Source organism: Eptatretus burgeri, chromosome 4, assembly GCF_056783735.1.
Source record: "Eptatretus burgeri isolate ZD-2024b chromosome 4, Ebu_testis_v1, whole genome shotgun sequence".
Lineage (NCBI taxonomy): Eukaryota > Metazoa > Chordata > Myxini > Myxiniformes > Myxinidae > Eptatretus > Eptatretus burgeri.
In genome coordinates, this window is record NC_140964.1 from 39,561,360 (window position 1) to 39,577,432 (window position 16,073).

General features: G+C 41.8%; 1 protein-coding gene across 10 annotated transcripts in view; it reads right to left on the reverse strand.

The window, feature by feature from the left end:
- LOC147027851 (myocyte-specific enhancer factor 2C-like) overlaps window positions 1–16,073 on the reverse strand; it is a 135,245-nt gene that overhangs the window by 82,415 nt on the left and 36,757 nt on the right. For 9 of the 10 annotated variants that reach the window (XM_085877527.1, XM_085877521.1, XM_085877526.1 and 6 more), the window contains exon 3: window positions 6,002–6,205. The exons of the other annotated variant lie outside the window; for it this stretch is intronic. In XM_085877527.1, the coding sequence (XP_085733653.1) occupies window positions 6,002–6,205 (204 nt within the window). The remainder of the gene's footprint in view (window positions 1–6,001; window positions 6,206–16,073) is intronic. 10 annotated transcript variants of the gene reach the window in all.

Below are 16,073 nucleotides of genomic sequence, written 5' to 3' on the forward strand. Positions count from 1 at the left end.
GTGGGGTGCAAAGTTCAATTTTCATGAGTTATGCGTTGAAATTTCATCGGTGTCAGTAAAAACATGTGGGCCTTCAGACACCGGGGTTTAAAGGTCAAAGACTTAAGTTATGCACCATTAACAGTACAGTATACATTGCTGTGTGAACGGTCGTTTCCTTCTGTGAAGTACTGCACAAATAAGCACTGCAACAGAAAAAAAAAAAAAAAAAACTTGAAAGATGATCATCTTGTAATCGCTCAACTAACGTAAGTAACAATCCACGAAATGTGTTTTTAAAGAGAAGCATTCTTTCCCACACACATGAACGAACACACCTACATGCAATACATTTGGAAATGCCGAGAGCATGCAAGGGTGTGGAAGACAGGAGTGCCAAGAATCCGCATCTCACTTCCTGCGGGCTATAAGTACTGGAAACTCAGCGCTACACCTTCTCCTCTCACGCATCACTTGGCGCTGCTCATCTCAGTGGGGCTCGGATAATAAGCTTCTGACGAAATATCGCCGGGCTTGTGGGTGGCGGCTACAATGAGGGCGTTTAGATGTTTACAGTTGACATGCTACAAAGTACGTCACAGTACATTACGCTGTGCTGAAAGCCACATAGTAAGCGTAACATTTTTGGAAATATTTCATGTTTATTGGTTGTCTGCAAAGAACCAATGTTCGACTAAATTCCAACAGCCTACAGGGACATTAAACTAACTGTTCCATCTGCTTTTGTGGACATTAAGGATGGAGCATTTCATACTGCAAAATGTTACCACTGCACGCGTACTCCGTACCCAGCCGGCAAACATTACGTCGAAAAAAAAACAAAGATACGTTATATTAAAAAGACGTTGAATAGACAGTTGTATTCTTATTGTTCGGCATTGAGGAAGCACAACTGTGCAGTCGATATGGTGCCTGCAGTGGGATAGGGTAAGAATTTGAAATTTGTTCAAGGTCCTGGTGATAGCTTCCACGTTCTTTCTGAAATATATCGTGGGATATTTAATGTCCCAAGAAGCCAATGTGGACAAAAGGGTTCCCTGGGAACGAGAGTGCTGGTGTAGCCGTTGAATGACGGACGACTGCCCGCCAAAAGAGGAATGATGAGTGAATGTGAAACAAATCGGGAAATGTGAATGTCAAAATATAGAATATGGAAGAATTGTAACAATGGTTCTTTTGCAGCAGTATAAACGAAGCCCAAATAAAAAATAAAAAAGTACACAGACTTCTAGATACAGGACACAACTACAAGTGACTGTTTCCTTTTTGATTACAAATGCTCGATTCTTCTCTTTCCCCAGTGGAGGAAGACAAAGATCCACTAAATTATTGCAACTAATTATCTTACTCTCTCCAAAGCAAGAAAGTAACCAGACTAGTTGGGGGCTGACTACAGACGGGTCACATTAAATAGGGCATCTCCAGCGGCCGAGCAGAAAAATGGAGGGTGGTCAAGAAAAGAGAAGCCACTAATGCTCCCAGCGACTGAGGCAAATAGGATTAGCACGACTCGGGTCACACCGAAGGAGGATTAATTCCACAAATGCGAAGCCCCCGTGGTCAGGGACAAATGGAAATTGTGTCGAGAGGTACATCTCAATTCTCCTCGAGACCCTGCGATCTCTTTGACCTGCTTGTGAAATGTTCCCAAGGCAGATTCCGAAGGAGTGGTTGGGTCACTGAGCCTCTCTTCGACAAGAATGCAATGCTGGCGTCTATCTAGAGGCAATTTATACACACGGCCTGAGCCAAGCAACCTCGTCTGGTCTTCGATGACTACTGAGACCATGGCATGGCAAAAAAAAAATGAAGGAAGATTATTCATCGGGGTCATGTGATACATTTCGACAACACGTTTCATCTCAGTCCACTCAATGCAGCTCCAAGTTAATCTGTTCACATTGAACCATGGAATTGTACAAGGAGAAGAAAATCTTTGTCAACTACCTTATAGCAGTAAGGAAGCCGGATGCAGTTTGCTACACTTTAACTACAATGATTCTTTATAAAATTTATGAAGTATAATTGCCAATTAGGATGCTGAGTATCACCGACTGGCTATTGTGAGTTGCTTAATGATCACAATTTCTCGCATTGACCTCACATGTCCCTCATAATTTTGGTTGCGTCAGCTCGTCTGCTCAACAATCAGAACAATAACAATACTCGTCCAACAATGTCAAATCCAGTTCAAGCTAATCCAAGAACAATAGGTGGCAATGTGGAAAACCGTGCACACCCTTTTTGCAACAAAAGGCAAGCACCGCTCCGCAAGCTGGCACACCTGGGACATACACGGCACTTGTCTGTGTCCCATTAGCACGCTGTGTTCCACTGTGCCCAGTGACACGCTTGGCTTCCAGCATCAGTGCAGCATCGATGACTGTCCAATTTACAGAGAGCTGTAGCAGCAACCTTGGCCTGGTTGGCTCCACTGAGGGCAGAGCTTGCAAAGTATGCAGCTGAAGTATGGCGGATGGGCTTCTAAAACAGGGATGTCACATGAAGGGCAATGGGTACGGAAAGCTGCATGGAGGAGGATATGCACGGTGTTGATTTAGGATGACGGATTGATGGCAGTTGGCTGAGGATTTTGGGGCCTTGCTAATCATGCACCAAGACAGAACTTTGTGCGATTATTCAAATTTTGTACAAGACAGACATTCGAACAAGGATTTCTAACTTTCTTTTCCAGTCCTACAACTAAACATTCATTCTTTTCCGAGTGTCATTGTTTTCCATTGCCATTTATTACCATTTTATAGAAATTATTCTCCTTATGCTTATAGGATGGTGGAGAGGTAATGCACATACCTTTTGATCTATCTGCTCTCAGTTTGATTCGCATGGCCAACTATAAGCTGTCGGATTGGTGTTTCTCAGGCAGGTCGTTGCCTCAACATATGTGGTCCATTGAATGGACTTTAAGCTGGGTGTCCCATCTGCTGGCATTAGTTGGTGGATGTTAAAGATCATACGGTGTCTTTCAACAACGAGTAGGCGAGTTGTTGCCAACACCCTCACCAAATTCTAAATACCCAGAGGGGGGGGGGGCAACTGCGTTCGCATTATCATCACGCCCCCCAGGATAACATGCTACCTGTGGGCTAAAGTCGAAATTGACTCCCAGCCCAATGTTCATACGATGCAATAAAAATTATTCACTTTTAATCCTCAGCTTTTACGGGGGTGTTTCTCGGTTGATGTCGACTATTTTTTTTTTATCGCAGAACATATGATAGCAATAGTTCTATGCTTACATTTTGTGCAATGACATTGTCAACCGTGAGCAAGTTACACAGGAAGTGACATCAACACTGGTCAAAGCATTGTGGGTAAATCCAACATGGCATCCATTGTAGTAATGTGTGCTGTGGAACTGGAGGTATATCATTAAGTTCCTTGTGAAGGAGAATATCAAACCGGCTGAAATTCACATGAGGCCGTCTGCACAATTTGGTGATGTTTATCTTTCGTGTCATTGTGTCTTTAAATGGTGAAGTGAGTTTAAAGATCCCTGTAGAATGAATGGTTGGTGATGTTGAGCATTCTCACAAGCAAGCAAATTACATCCTTCTTGAGCAAATATGAAATGTGTTGAAGAGGGAATTTTTCAGCATCATCAGATTGCTACACATGAGATTGTTGAAGAATTGGATGGCAGTTCTAGAAGTGTGGGAAACAATCATTCATGCTCAGTTGAAATTCAATAAGGTGAGTGCAAGGCTGGTACCAAAGGACCTCACGTTTGATTGAAAGGCAACTCGTGTGGCCATTGCAACAGAGTTCCTGGAAACAATACCAGGAGGAGGGAGGTGACTTAGTGAAGAAGACTGTGACGTGATGACACCTGGGTCCATCATGTCGTGCCGGAGTCGAAGTGAGGGATTATATAGTGAAGACATTCTTGGTCGCCAGCCCCAAAAAACAATTAATGGTTCAACCATCAACTGGAAAGCGAAATAAAATGGCAATAATGTTTTGGGACCTTGAATGGGATAATTTATGTGGAATTTCTTGAACATGGGCAAACCTTCAATCCATAGTACTACGATGACTTGTTACAAAATGAAGTGAGACAAGAAATACACAGATGGCAGCCAGTTCTGCTGTCTCAAGGAGTGACTTCACCGGATGATCATTCTCATCCTCAAATGGCCAATGTGACCACCACTACTCTCATGGAGAGATGGCTTGGAAGTCCCAAATTCATCCCTGGTGCACTCCAGACGTGTGACCTTGTGGATCACTCATAGAACATCTGGGTGGCACATGTCCTGAAAGGGCAGGCAACCTGTCCCAACAGATTTATATGCAGATGGCATCAAGGTGCTACAACATCATTGGGATAAGTGTGTACATACGTGTGGCAGGAAATACCTTTAGAAATCGGTAAAATTTCATCAACATTGTAATTTTTGACTACAGTATATCGAATTAAAAAAAAATACATCTTGAACTACCCTCGCCCATTGCTCAAACAAAAAACATCTCAGTCGTTTAATCAGATCCCCCCCCCCCCATTATGTAACCTCCTTCCAATGCATCGTACTCGATAATCGCATCAATGTCCGAGTGTTTTATTCATTTTGGTGTTCTGGTATGTTTCACTATCAATCTGGATCTTTTGACTGTGCCGCAGCTGTTCAAACTGCGAGCTAAATAGAGGGGGGGGACCTGTTGCTTATACTTTATAATGTATAATGTTGACTAAACTAACAAACTTGTAAATCAGACCATGAGACTAATCTACAAATATTTATGTGATAATTATCTTGGGGAAATTGCCAGCGAGATATAACAATAAGACTCATGCCTCATTGAAAATGGAGGACTAAAAATGAATTATTCCTGTTTCTTGGAAAGAAAACTCGTTTTAAAATGCACTGAATGTAACATAAAACATTTCCAAGTTTTCACCACATTTGTTTTTTTGGGTTGTGGTTTTTCTTCTCGTCCTTTACAGCAGTTGTGACTCACAAACAAGACGTTTCTGAAGCCATTGTCAAAACCATCAACACATGGAATTATTCTGTTACCTGTCAAGCAAATGGCGACATCGTTCACGCTCTATCAAATAATTCGAAGGTCTTCCTGGTGATGTATAATTGCCCCAAACAATCAACGAGCTGACTAGTTAACATTTCAAGAATAGTCCTTACGGTTAAGAAGTTAGCTAGCTACATAGCGATGATGCATCACATTTCAATCAAAGCTGGCTTTTTGTTTTTTTTTGACCAAACACTAATTACATCAGAATTGTCCAAAAAAGGACAATGGGATCAAACCTGAGCCTTTTGTTTCCTCTTCTTTCTTTAACAGCCACTATTATCACACATCGTGGGGTCAGCCATGGGAAGCTTGGCCCAGGACTTCAGATACCAGCTGGCCAGGCCTGATGTTCGACTCGTTCGGGCAGGAATTTGGAATTTGGCCATGGTGCCGGCGATGGCTCACCTACTCTTTGCGAAGGACACCATGAGATCTTTAATGTCCACCAACAAATGCTGGCAGACGGGACACCCGTTTAACATCCATCTGAAGGACGGCACACACATTGATGGATCATCCTGCCTGTGAAACACTGGGATGACAGTTTGTAGCTGGGTCGGGAATAAAACCCAGGCGAGACAGCTCAAAGGTGAGTGTGCGTACCTCTAGGCCATCCTCCCTTTTCTTTCTACTTTCAATTACTACGATGATGTTGCATGCACCATGGAGCTAGGTCATTATTGGTAGAACTAACTTGATGGGATATGTAAGTAAAACAAAGATCGGATGCATTCGAGAAGACAATCTGTTTCTTTTCGGGGTTTTTTGTCCGCCATGCCTGTCGGTCACCTGTACACTTTGTAACCACCAACAATGTTTAACTGTAATTTTAGGTTTTGTGACTGGATAAAAATCATGACCAGTGCAGAAAAAATGAGGAATTCGGGCTTTTCTTAGCAAGTCATCATCTAATCATCTGGCCCACCCACGCAGCTCGATGTGTCCTCACCTCGACAATGTCTGAGTTGGTGCGAGACTCGTGCGGTTCATTGTACTCGGTGTACTTGAGCAGAACCTTGTCCATGTCCGTGCTGGCATATTGGAACAGCTTGTTGGCACTGTTAAAGATGATGAGTGCGATCTCGCAGTTACACAGGACACTTAGCTCGTACGCCTTCTTCATGAGACCAAACTTGCGCTTGGTGAACGTCACCTGTGTGAAAGAGCTTTACAGTCAATGACAATGGTAATTTGTATCATTATCACCATGATGAAACGATATATTCTGTAATACACCTTCCCAATCGAGGGCTCAAATGATAGCATTCTGCTTCAAACGCTATATTTTCACATGCAAGTTATGCAGAACAGCTCTCGGGTTGGATAGAAATGTCCACTTAAGAAGTATATTGTGAGCAGTGCTGTGTCTTGTTTGCATCACCAAAGACCTCAAGAATCCCTCGAGGTTATAGAATATGACTTATTTCAAATGTGGTGTCAGGCGAGAGTGTATGCTTTGAGCTTGGGAGGTCGGCAGTTCAATCCCAGCTGAATCGTACCATTGACTTTAAAATGATACATGCTGCTTCCTTGCTTGATGCTCAGCATTTAAAAGGTTAGAGCACAGGCAAACAACCAAAGTTTGGAAACCATTGTGTCGGCATGATGGGTCTAATGGCCTCCTCATGCATTATTGTTCCCTGTCAGGGAACTCATCATTATATATACTAGTGCATGCACGTAGATGCGTGGCTGTACGTGCAACGCCCCCCCCCCCGCAAAAAAACTCAATCTGCGTGCCAGAAACAACAACCACACAAGCCGTTCCTTCGCTTTCACGTGCCCGTACGTGTGTGGCTGTACGTGCAAAAAAAAAATTTATATATATATATATATATACTTTAAAACCGCTTGCCAGAAACAACCACACAGGCCGTTCCTTCGCTCTTGCATGGCCGTACGTGCGTGGCCGTACGTGCGTGTCCGTACGTGCGTGTCCGTACGTGCGTGTCCGTACGTGCATGGCCGTACATACAAAAAAAAAACTCAAACCGCGTGCCAGAAACAACAACCACACAGGCAGTTCCTTCGCTCTCGCGTGCCCATATGTGCGTGGCCGTACATGCAAAAAAAAAAAAAAACTTTCAAACAACCACACAGGCCATTCCTTCGCTCTCATAAACGACGACTGGATTGGGGCATTGTGTTTATCCATAAATGCGGATAAGAAATCGAGAAATTATTAGAATACAGTAAGTCATCACTATCCAAAAGTAGTGCGTGCCCGTACGGAATGTTCACATCATTCCACGAATTATCGCTTGCATTGAAGTAACAACTGCTGTGATACACACAGAGTTAATTAAAATCAAGTTTACCTCCCTGTCTTTGCTTGCCATGACATTCGCTGCCATTTACCATTGGTACTCCTACCCCACGGTAACTAAGGCACCGATCGATCCCCATCGTAACCAGCATGGCACGTGACGTCATCGTCAGCCGGCCGTACACCGGCCTACGCAGCGACACCCACGCAGCAACGTGTCCTGTGATTGGTAACTAAATGGCGCATCAGCCATGCCTACGCAGCACGTGTCCTGTCATTGGTTGGTAAATAAATGGCCATAACTTGGGAATCACTTGTCCGATTAATATCAAATCTTGAAAAGGCACATCCTCAGGTCCCCAGCAATATAGCTGGCAAGTTTCAATCAGATCGGACCAGTGGTTGTCGGGAAACAGCGGTCACAGACACACAGAAACACAGGCACACAGACACACACACAGACACAGACACACACACACACACACACACACACAGACACACACACAGACACAGACACACACACACACACACACACACACAGATTGCTGGAATTATAGATAGATGAAATGAGGTCAATGAGATGACAAATGAAGGGGTTGAATGCAGACTGCAGAGCAATGAGTAAGGAAACCCGTCGTTGTAAATCGTTTTTACCACCAAATTGAGATGTATTTCGTTGGCAAGCATGTTGAGTGGAGCTGAATTCCTGAACACTTCCAAAGGCCACAGCGTTTTGACAATTGGAAACAAAAAGAAGTTGTGCACTTTTTTTGATAAATTATTTTCGGAACAATTTTTCTTCAATAAATAAATAATAATAAAAATCGTCTCCATGTACATTGTACACACCTTTATCTCGTTAGCACCTCTTCATAAACAACATCGCTGAGGAAACGGCACTTCTTCTTTGTTTCCTCGACCAGGGCAAGAATACGGAGGCTTTTAATGGCCAATTATTCAATTAGCGCCAATGTATTTTGCCTTTTCGCAAGGAAAAACACGAAGAGAAGAGAAGAGAAGAGAAGAGAAGAGAAGAGAAGAGAAGAGAAGAGAAGAGAAGAGAAGAGAAGAGAAGAGAAGAGAAGAGAAGAGAAAAAACCTGTAATGGCGAACGCGGCTGAGTTTCTCTTCCCCATCGACCACGGCTACGCAGCAATGCTTCCTGTCATTGGTTGATAAAAAATGGCCGCACAAACGGTTCCTGTCATTGGTTGGTAAATAAATGGCCATAACTTGGGAAGCACTTGTCCGATTAATATCAAACCTTGAAAAGGCACATCCTCAGGTCCCCAGCAATATATCTGGCAAGTTTCAATTAGATCGGACCAGCGGTTGTCGAGAAATAGCGATCACAGACACACACACATACACTGCTGGAAATATAAATGTATATATATATATATATATATATATATATATATATATATATATATATATATATATATACAGTATACATATATATATACATACAGTATACATATATATACATACAGTATACATATATATATACATACAGTATACATATATATATATACAGTATACATATATATATATATAGTATACATATATATATATATACATACATACAGTATATATATATATATATATATATATATATATATATATATATATATATATATATATATATATATATTATATGTATATAATATATTATATAATATATTCCTATACATATACATATACATATACATACATACAGTATATATATATATATATATATATATATATATATATATATATATATATATACACATATATATACATACACATATATATACATATATATATATATATATATATATATATATATATATATATATATATATATATATATATATATATATACATAAACATATATACATATCTTCTTCTTCTTTTTCTTCTTCTTTTGGCTGCTCCCTTTAGGGGTCGCCACAGCGGATCATCCGTATGATCCGCATAGTGATTTTGGCACATGTTTTACGCCGGATGCCCTTCCTGACGCAACCCTGGTCGCCTCTTACGACACAGGGATATGGTACACCTATTTTAACCGGGGGTATACACCGGCCCATTACACTGGTACTCATTTTGCCGACCTCAGAAGGATGACAGGCTGAGTCAACCCCCTGGTGTATTAATTCAGTGGCCCAACGGGGCTTGAACTCAGGACCTTTCGGATCCCAAGCCACTGCCCTAACCATATACATATATACATATATACATACAAATATATATACATACAATATCTATATTGTTGCGGGCTGGGGGGTCGGGTGAGAAGACCACGAGGTGGGGGAAGCTATCCGGTTCCCACCAGACTCCCTGGAATTGTGGGCCGTCGCACACGGATAATTCCGTGACACGGTGGGTCGCTTAACCGACTGCGGACGCCAATTAATCAACCGCGTGACCTTGGGTCCTCCCGTCTATGGGTTAATCGGATTACATAATTAATCACGTGATTTAATTACCGGGGAACACGCCCTCGGTACGCCTTGTCCGAACCAGATCACTCTACCAGATCGGATCACTTTTCCGGATCGGTACCCGACAGTGGTCGCATTGTCTCTGGCCCAAGCCGCACGTGTGGAGACTGTTCGTGAAGGAGGAGCTTGAGTGGAGAAGGGGCGAAGTCCAGAGGGCGAGGGTGGAGTAGTAGGCGGGATCAGGTAGGCGGGTGGGGTCGACGTGGTGTGCGTGGAGACGAGGAGGCGGTGTCTAACAGCAGGATTCAAATTTTATTTAATTATCGGTACGGACCATGGCGGACCAGACGAGCTGGGTCAGGTGGGTTTTGAGAGTACGATAATAGAGGACTCCATGGCTCAGGACAACAGTTTTGAGGGAGATCATTCCCTGCAGCCATACCCAGAGGTAATGGGGGCAACCGCATCTATAACAATGCTTAAGGATCCCCTGCATCAAATTTCCCTCACGGAGGACCTAGCGATCCCTATCGGATCCACACCCGATCATAGCAGATCGGCTCCGCCAAAGCCATTGGACACGGACCAATTGATGGAGATGAAGGGAAAAAAAATGATTGAAGCAACCCCAGCTATTAGACCATCGCAACGCACTCCCTTGTTGTCCCACTAAAGAAAAGGAAGGGGACTATCTACACGTATAATAATGGAATAACTGTCTTGGGACATATATCTGTTGTTTGCATGCGGTTCCGAGAACCGCAACAATATATAATATATATTTTATTTCTTTAATGTCGTCATGGTTATGTTTCTGCTGCATCATATTATTGTCATTACCAGACATGAAAAGCAAGTCGTGCAAAGGATCGCTTATTAAACTGATCGGATGTTTTTGTAAACAGTGTCGATGCTAGTGAAGGAGCTACAACACAGAACGAATCAGGATATAACAGAAAGAGAAGAGCAGTCGAAAGAGGTGGGAAAGAGACACACCCACAGAGCTGGGTTGAGTGACAAAATAGAGGAAGTTTTTTTTTGTATATATAGTCGAGGCTCGTGGAAAAGCTAATACACTGAACGGATTAGGACATAACAGACAAAAACAGGATGCAAACCATGCAAAAGAAACAGTAAAAAGAGGAGGAACACAAACAGCAGAATTGTCGGCCAAGATAGAGGGAGACTTGGAGAAACAATGGTTGTGGAGAGGAATGGGAGGCAGGAGAGGATGCATGGGGTGGACAAGATGGATACAGATGGAAACTCTACAGAGGGAAAACAGGAAAATTGGAAGGAAGGATTTGGGTTTGGCTAACGAGGGGAGAAAAGATCATAGTTTAGGATCGGGGATATTCTGAGATGATGTTGAACAACTGTCTTGAAGACCTGGAGGGACGAATGAGATTGAAGAGACCGAGGAAGATGGTTCCCCATGTGGGAAAAAGGAGAAACGAATTAGTGGAGGTGAGCATTGAATCTAGATTTTGTGGATGGAGATTATGTGTTCACTCCTGTTTGTTTGTCTGTCTGTTTGTGACTTGCAAAAATCGAAGATTTTTCAATTTTTCATTTATATTTTTATTTTATTTATATTTAATTGGTGAGTCAATTTTGTTATTCTGTCTGTTTGTCTGTTTGTCTGTCTATCAATCGCTTACAGGTCACAATTCGAAACTGATCTTTACGAAACTTCACCACATGGTAGAGTTTGTCATAAGGAAGAAGCCTATTGTTTTTGAGGTCAAAAGGTCAACATAAGCCAAAGGTCAACAACTTAGGTGGGATTTATAAAATCCTCAATTTTCATCCGATTTAATTGAAATTTGAAGAGGATTTATATTTCGTGTCACTGAATTAAACCAGCCAATTATTTTTGAGGTCAACATGGAAGAAAAGGTCAACATATGCCCAAGGTCAACAACTATAGTTGTATATCTAAAATTCTCAATTTTCAGCCGATTGACTTGAAATTTGAACAGGATTTATATTTCAGATCACTGAATTCAACGAGCTAATTATTTTGAGGTCGAAAGGTCAACATATTCCAAAGGTCAACTACTTCGGTGAGCTTTCCAAAATCCCCAATTTTCATCCGATTGACTTAAAATTTGAAGACGATATATATTTCAGGTCACTGAATTCAACCAGCCAATTGTTTTGAGGTCAAGATAGGCCAAAGGTCAACAACTAAGGTGGTATTTCTAAAATCCTCAATTTTCATCTGATTGACTTGAAATTTGAAGAGGATTTATATTTCAGGTTACTGAATTCAACTCACCAATTATTATTAAGGTCAACCTGGACCAAAAAGTCAACATAGGCCAAAGGTCAACAACTTAGATGAGATTTCTAAAATCCTCAATTTTCATCCAATTGACTTGCAATTTGAAGAGGATTTGCATATTTGGTCATTGAATTCAACCCCCAATTATTTTTAAGGTCAAATTTGTTTTATGAATTTCGCAAGTGTCGTGCAATGCATGACATCTTTCTTGTTTGTTTGTGAGCAGGATATCTCAAAACGTTATTGATGGATTTCGACAAAAATTTGTGGACAAGTTGGGTATCTGACAAGGATGAATAAATTAGATATCGGTGAAGATCCGGATCCAGATCCAGACCCGATAATAAGAATAAAAAATTAAGTGATTCTTCATCATTGAGAGATGGGGCTGAAACGACAAATAGCACGATATCTCAAAAAAATATGGGCTGATTCAGACTAAACTTGGTGTATAGGTTGGGTGTTTAAGAAGGACAAATTGATTTGATTTTGGTGAAGATCCGCATTCAGATCTGGCCGATCAGTGGGATAGAAATCGTAAATTATTTAGCCTGGCGCAGTTATGGGCTCTATCGAATGCCATTCTAATTTATCTATTTATTATTTACTTTTTCGATTCAGAGTAGGGTGATTTATGCATTAAATGTTGAAGATTTTGGTGGAACTGCCTTTTCAGACAGCATTCTACTGACCATGCCACGTTTCCCTCAAGGGCATTATGGGTTAACGACAGTACGTGAACTGGTATCACATCTAGACTGGATCAGAAGTTGATTCAACATTGTTGCACAATCAGTTGCAATCCATTTGAGATCCTGTATCTGAGTTATGCAGCATTCCACCTGTGTACACTTACTTTGGATGCATTTTTGTGTTAATAAGTTGTGCAACTCAATTACACACGATCCTGAACAAGTGTCTTATCTGCTGTTTTTATAGTGCAATCTATTGAACCTGGACCCTTACTTGAACATCTGATATCAACTTATTATTGGATGGGAGTGAGATTCTTCATTTCTCACATAATGCATCCCCTCACTTCTTCAGATTTTATGATCATTGTTCTCTGCCCTTTAAAATCTTTTGTTAAAACCGAGTTGTGTAACTCATAATTGAAGTTCCCTGTCATTCTATTGCTTTCAACAAGCAGTTACACAACAATCTTGAATGCACCTCAGGAGAAGAAGATGGATTAACTCCTCCCTGAAGGTCATTAATGAAACAGTTGGGTTTTTACCAACAAGCCAATCGTGACATGATAATTCTCATGAAACTATTTTGGTTGCCAGAAACTTGGACTCCAAACTCGAAAATAGCGCTGATGGATTTGAACCCACATCTGGGATGTCAGTCCATTGATCTCACCACTCGGACCACCAGACATATTTTACAATGGTTAGGTCTTTTTGTGCTGGTTACCTGGCCAAAGTCTAAATTTCATCCTCCCCGTCGATAGCATTGCTTGGAAACAGTCCAATATCATAGTCTAGATGCTGTTTTTCATCCACAAAATTAATTAATGCGTCTGCTTTGTTTGAAGTACATCTTTGCACATACACAATCATGGTCTGTTTGTAAACCCTGTGTCAGGTGATTATTAAAGGTGGAGTATTTTTTTTTTAATTCATCCATTCATCTTATCCATCTGCCCTTCCCTTAGTCATGTGAGAAATTGCATGGTAAGAGGAGGAGGAGGAGGGGATTGGGACCATACTCAGTGCAGAGCGTTGGTGCTGCTTAAGCAGTCTCCTTGGCTATTGGGTACAATCCTGGACGGGTCGCGACTCCGACATTGTATACCAGCATGCTGGCACTCATTTTGCCGACCTCGGAAGGATGACAGGCCGCGTTAACCCCACCTGGTATTAACTCAACAGCTGAGCGGGATTGAACTCAGGATCAAAGGATCCTAAGCCCACCGCCCTAACCATTAAGCCAACACCAGGCATGTGCTCTGGTAAGAGAACACTGTAAATTAATGAAATAACCATAATGGAATTTGTTAATAATAATGTGTTAATAACTTTTGTTGCTGATTCACTTAGAAAACATGAAAAAGGCAGATTGGATAGCTTCACACGTCAGGGATCCAAGGAGTACAGTTTCACCTTTGTATAGAAACACTTAAACCTCTTAACATACTCCTCCATTTTACCATCACCCTCCCCCTCTTATATTACACACACACGCGCACACACATGCACACACATACACACACACACACACACACACACACACACCTCCCCCCCCTCCCCTTCCTTCCTCTCCATAATCTACCAGTCCACAACTGTTGAATATCTTTCCCATCACAAGTCGTTCACGAGAAACAAATGTGATAAGTTTTTAAAAACAATGAACATGGATTGTGGGGGTTCCAAAATGGCCAAACATGTGAGATTACTTCGGTCAATACATAAACTTAGCATAAGGGGGAAATGATCGTCAGAAGCATAAATAACCCTTTTCACCTGGTGTTCGTTCAGCCTTTCATCGGCCTTTGCATGTAATCGTCAATTTCTTGAATATTCTGTCCCCGATGCCACCTTTCACATCCCACATGCACAATATTACACAAATAGACTGAAATAAAAACTGGAAATAGTAAATAAGATATGCCTTATGTTTGTCTGCCTCCACAGTTTGGATGGTTATCCGATTCATTCTTCCCTTTCCTTCGATTGATGTGCTCATGCGATGCCACGTGTGTCACGCTGTCGTGTTGACATAGGGATGGAGCACGGGCTCAAGATGGGCAAGATATCCTCCTGCTGCATCTATATCTCCCATATATTTCCTTGTATTTTACCAAAGAGAATATATTATTCCTCATTTGGCAAACAATCGCCCTGTGAATATAAGACATGACGGTGAATACCTATGGGCAACGGCACACCTCCGAAAGTGCCGATGGCACAAATGGCATCGAGTCTTCCTTCTTGTCTCCACGTTATGACACATAAGAGCAATTTCTGCCCAAGTCTGAGGAGAGGCATCTTTTATGAGATGTAGAAACCTTCCTCGGCACTGCAAGAATGAATTGATTTGGTTGTGGTGGTTCACTTTCTTAAGGTCATCCCTGCTGGGTAACTCCGACATGAAAAGGTAATCAAAGTGAAAGAAGCAATGCCCTGGACTTACATAGAGCTAGCTGTGCAAAGTATGTTGGCAGGAAGCACAAAGGGCTTCTTATTTTTTTACTTCCTCATTAGAACCACTCATAATTGTCCCACGTTATTAGGGTAATGCATTCACCTGTTCATCATGAGATGCTTCCATCACCATGGGAGCGCTACGTAAGCAGTGGGATCATCAGCTAAAATGTCCTTTTGGCAGGACACGAATTATGGCCCATCCGAAAAGGCTGTGCAAAAGCTTTCTTAAGGTGCATTAGCCTTCGTGTTCTGAAACACCCACGCTTTACCAAGCACTAGCTCGTGTGGAATTGATCAGTCGAAAAAGCTTTGCCTCGGCAGGCACCGTACAAAAAGGACTTATGACCACGTTTGAGCTTGTACAGTTGAAACCCAAAGCGAAACCCCCGTGTGAAGTTCCACATCCTCTCACTAACCGAGGTGCCAAAATGAACCGAGTCTTTAGCATTCTTCGATGGCTTTTGCCATCCTAGGCCTTACTGTGGATGCCTTCCAGAGTTAGGCTCTAGGTGGCATGGAGCAAGGTCAATGTGATCATCTTGTGTACCAGTGAAGAGACAGGACACTTTTTAATTAGCGTAAAACATGAATTATGCAACTACATACCTGTCCTACAACTACAACTACAGAGTAAATACCTGTCCAACATGTAATTCACCAAAATGCAATTTGTACCGTTTATTAAAATTTGCTTGATGTTGTGAAACATGTCCTTTTATGGCTACCTGTCTTACGTGGTCACCTGTCTGTGACCACTTTTGTCGAGCAGAACAAGCAGCACTCATTTCACTGTAAATGGAGTTTTAGCTGCACACTTATTCCAATGTCATTGGGTTTTGGTAGCCATCGTGCAATCGGGCAGCTATAGTGAGCCCCTTTATGGCGGT